The sequence below is a fragment of the Anarrhichthys ocellatus genome, unplaced genomic scaffold (assembly GCF_004355925.1).
Source record: "Anarrhichthys ocellatus isolate YVR2014 unplaced genomic scaffold, GSC_Weel_1.0 scaffold4757, whole genome shotgun sequence".
NCBI lineage: Eukaryota > Metazoa > Chordata > Actinopteri > Perciformes > Anarhichadidae > Anarrhichthys > Anarrhichthys ocellatus.
In genome coordinates this window covers 1-4,078 of record NW_022284731.1, presented here as the reverse complement: position 1 = coordinate 4,078, position 4,078 = coordinate 1, and the positions used below count along the sequence as shown (strand labels likewise).

Genomic DNA, 4,078 nt, shown 5'->3' with positions numbered 1-4,078 from the left:
TATGTATGTATATATACATATAGTGTATATGTATGTATATATACATATAGTGTATATGTATGTATATATGTATATATGTGTATATGTATGTATATATGTATGTATATATGTGTATATATATGTATATATGTATGTATATATGTGTATATATATGTATATATATGTATATATATGTATATATGTGTATATATATGTATATATGTATGTGTATATATGTGTATATATATGTATATATGTATGTGTATATATGTATGTATGTATATGTATATATGTATGTATGTATATGTATATATATGTATGTATATGTATGTATGTATATATATATATATATGAACAAACATAACCCTATACAACAGTGTCCATGGAATTAAGGTGATAGTGCAATAAACTAATCAATCCAAGAATTGTTGCAGTTGAGAAAGTGATGAGTTACTTCACAATATCTTCTGTTTAATACTCTTTATCAATATATATCGAATGACATTCAGAACCGCATCTTCAGTAGAAGTTCTTCAGTCAGATTAATATGTAAATGTACTCTGACCTCGTCACTCCTCAACATGAAGCACCGAGATGAGACCGGGGATCAAATCTGGACATGAAGAAACCTGAGCTTTCAGTCAGTCTCATGGCTTTCTTCATCCTCAGATCGTGTTGATGCCTCACTGTAAGAACCTGGAGATCTTCTCGGCCTCAGAAGGAGGAGACTCCAGTGGGAACAGCGGTTGGGAAACTTTTCAGCGTTACCGTTGTCTGGAGAACAGCCAGAGCGTGATCAAGTCTCAGATGACCGACATCTGCAGGAACTTCATCTTCAGCATCTCAGCCATGTTGCACCAGGGAGCGAAAGGTACGAGTCCACCTTCAGAGTCACAGACTGTTTATTGAGTATGTTACACTTACGAGGAAGTCGGCTCAGTGATATGGTGCATAACAGTTAAACACAGTGCAAAGATATGACTTCAATAAAATATAATATAAAATGTGAAAATTTACAATATAATATGGTGACAAACAAATAAGAGAATTTAAAAACAAGTTTATGATTAAAGTGTCATGTGTATATTTACAGAAAAAACATGCGTAAAGGTGTGTAACAGTAAGAACGTGTCCTGATCTTTATTGATGAATCCAAACTTAAATCTGATGACTCCACCTTAATAATCTCACTCTGATCAGAACATTAATAAACAACATTATCATTATGACTCATCTCCACATCCAGCAGTTATAGAACAGCATGATTCATCCAGAGTCTTAGTGTTGGCGTCACCTAATGAATGGAAGTCCAATATTCTCTCTGTATACTCTGTACACTACCTGTAGTACCTGAGCGGGTAGCGAGCAGAGTACCTGAGCGGGTTCCGACTTGAGGGTTGTTAATGATTAACGATTAATGTTAATGAAGATGAAGCATACTGTAGCCCAATGCTTGTACAAACAAACAGAAAATAGGACCTTCTTGTCTGAGGTTACTAACTGTATGTTGACTGAATGTTAGAAAATGTGTTTTCTTGTATGAAATGCGATCGTGACAGGTTGATGTACATGTGTTTACTCGGTACACGTACTGAATCTTTTAGTGGTACAGAGTACCGGACCGTACTGGCCTAAATTCACCTCTGGAAAAAATTAAACTAAAACCAGCTAACGCACTCTGAAAACTAGCTTAAACTAAAATGAAGATTTAAATCTATTATTATAACCTTGCTGCTGACAGACGCAGCTCTTAGACTTAGTCACTCTCCCTTTGACAGCAGTATTATTACTCCAAGTTCTACAGTTGGAAACCTGCGTGGCACTTTTGACTCTTGTAGCACACATGACTCAAGCAGCTTTCTTCGCCAGAGTTCGCCCATGTCGGATGTAGAAATTCTCATTCATGCATTCATCTGATCTGGACTAGTCTACTGTGACATCCACTTCTGAGGTCTTCTACTCTGCAGCTTAACTAGTCCAACATGCAGCCACTAGAATTCTCTGTGAATTTACACTCCAGCTTAATTACTTATTCTTTCTTTCCTGTTGTCGTTGTGGATCTCTAATGTTTCCGTCATGTTAATCCTCGACTTCCTGAACAAGACTCGACTAGTTTCTTCTTCACGTTTCTTCAGACCTTCTGGTTCATAAATCTGTCATCATCACTCTAAGACAGGATCTGCATTGTTTTCTTGTATTGTTGAAGCTTGTCGGTTGTCTAACATGTCTCTCCTGTTGGACTCCATTTCCCAGAATGCCATTGTGATCCTCAGGGCTCCCTCAGCACCGTGTGTGATCCCAGCGGGGGTCAGTGCCGGTGTCGCCCCAACGTGGTCGGCAGGAACTGTGACCGATGTGCTCCCAGTACGTTCCAGTTCGGACCCAACGGCTGCAGAGGTCAGAGTCCCGATCACATGACTTATAGATGGATGGATAGATAGATATGTACTTTATTCATCCCCAGGGGGAAATGTGTATGTTACAGCAGCAAGACACACCAAGTAAGCAAAGTAACAGAGTAACCAAAAATATTAGTATATTAGTATTACAAAATGCCCAATATATACAATAAAATAACAGTTACAACAACAAATTAAAAATCTGAATATAGAAGATAAAACAACAAATGCACAGTATATACAATGAAATAGAATATTGTTAAATTAACTAACTCGGTGAAAAACAGTAGTGCAAACATCAACCACCAGCAAACAGTGTAGCAGTGTGTAGTTATGTGGAGGATGATCTGTTCAGAGGTGATTTATTATAAAGTCTTATAGCAGAGGGCAGGAATGTTCTCCTGTATCTGTCCTTGTGACAGCGGAGCTGGATCAGTCTGTCCCTGCAGTAGGTGGTGGAGAGGGTGGTCCGGGTTATCCAATATGGATAATAATTTCTTTATAATCAAAACATTCTGATTATAATCATCAATAATCGTTTTTGTTTTTTGCAGCATGTGCGTGTGACCCTCAGGGTTCACAGAGTTTGTTCTGCAATCAGCTGACTGGTCAGTGTGTCTGTGTTCTGGGAGCGTACGGTCGGCAGTGTGATCGCTGTCTGCCGGGTCACTGGGGCTTCCCTACCTGCCGACGTTGCTCCTGCAACGGACACACCGACGACTGCGACCCCGACACCGGACGCTGCACCAACTGCCGGGACCACAGCACTGGACACACCTGTGACAGGTGAGTTACACCTGTGATGTCATTTGGCTGACGCTTTTGTCCAAAGATGATTGCTTTCAAATTCAAAAGGTACAAAAGCTAAACATTATCAACAATTAGAAGTGCAACTTTACCAACATTAGCAACTCAAATTCCAGTATGGGACCAGAACAGAGATGAGTTTTTTACGAGTTGAGCACCTCAGTGTGACAGGCAGGAAATGACAGAGGACCGTAGGTTTTCACCTGGCATGAAGGTAGGAAGGAATGGTTCCTTTTGATGTCCTGTAGACCAGCACCAATGTTTTAAACTGAGTTTGAGGTCCAGCAGAGACACAATTTTGTGAACACGGAGAGGTAGTGTTGGAAAACTTGAAGAGGTTGACCACCAAGTGGTCAGTGAGATTCTGGACTTTTCTGGGGACAAGCTACAGAGATCTGACACTAGCTGTCTGGGACTAGCTGTCTGGGACTAGCTGCATAGGTCTTAGTACTAGTTGCAGAGGACTGGCGGCTCTGCAGCGGTCTTAGTAATGAGGTCTGATGATGAATCAATAACTTTCCCTCGTCACTTACTCTCTTTTACTTCAGGTGTCTGGATGGTTACTATGGGGACCCAGTGTTGGGGTCAGGTGACCACTGTCGTCCCTGCATGTGTCCTAATGGACCCGGCAGCCTGCGGCAGTTCGCAGGAAGTTGTTACCGTGGTGACGACTCCCAGCAGGCTGTCTGCGTCTGCAACACCGGATACAGAGGTACAATCTAAACTTTATTAACACTGAGTTCTACACAGAGATACAAAAAAACTTTATTAACATTGAATTTAGACTTCTATTAACGGGGTGAAAACTGTACAGAGATAACATCTTTAGTAACACAGCTGGTCACAGTGGTAAAACGTTATTACCTCTGTGGTGGTAAAACGTTATTACCTCT

The 4,078-nt window shown here is 40.4% G+C and overlaps 1 protein-coding gene across 1 annotated transcript; it reads left to right on the top strand.

The window, feature by feature from the left end:
* Positions 1 to 345: 345 nt before the first annotated feature.
* LOC116379621 (laminin subunit beta-1-like) lies at positions 346 to 3,990 on the top strand. Its single transcript, XM_031841582.1, has 4 exons — positions 346 to 850; positions 2,233 to 2,376; positions 2,933 to 3,164; positions 3,734 to 3,990. Exons 1-4 carry the CDS (start codon positions 658 to 660, stop codon positions 3,906 to 3,908), a joined length of 744 nt encoding a protein of 247 aa, XP_031697442.1. The 5' UTR covers positions 346 to 657; the 3' UTR covers positions 3,909 to 3,990.
* Positions 3,991 to 4,078: the final 88 nt, after the last annotated feature.

Coding starts and splice junctions, on each gene's coding strand:
- LOC116379621 (XM_031841582.1), top strand. CDS start 658: ATGCCTCACTGTAAGAACCTGGAGATCTTCTCGGCCTCAGAAGGAGGA. Junction 851..2,232: donor GTTGCACCAGGGAGCGAAAG/GTACGAGTCCAC, acceptor TCCATTTCCCAG/AATGCCATTGTGATCCTCAG. Junction 3,165..3,733: donor ACTGGACACACCTGTGACAG/GTGAGTTACACC, acceptor CTTTTACTTCAG/GTGTCTGGATGGTTACTATG.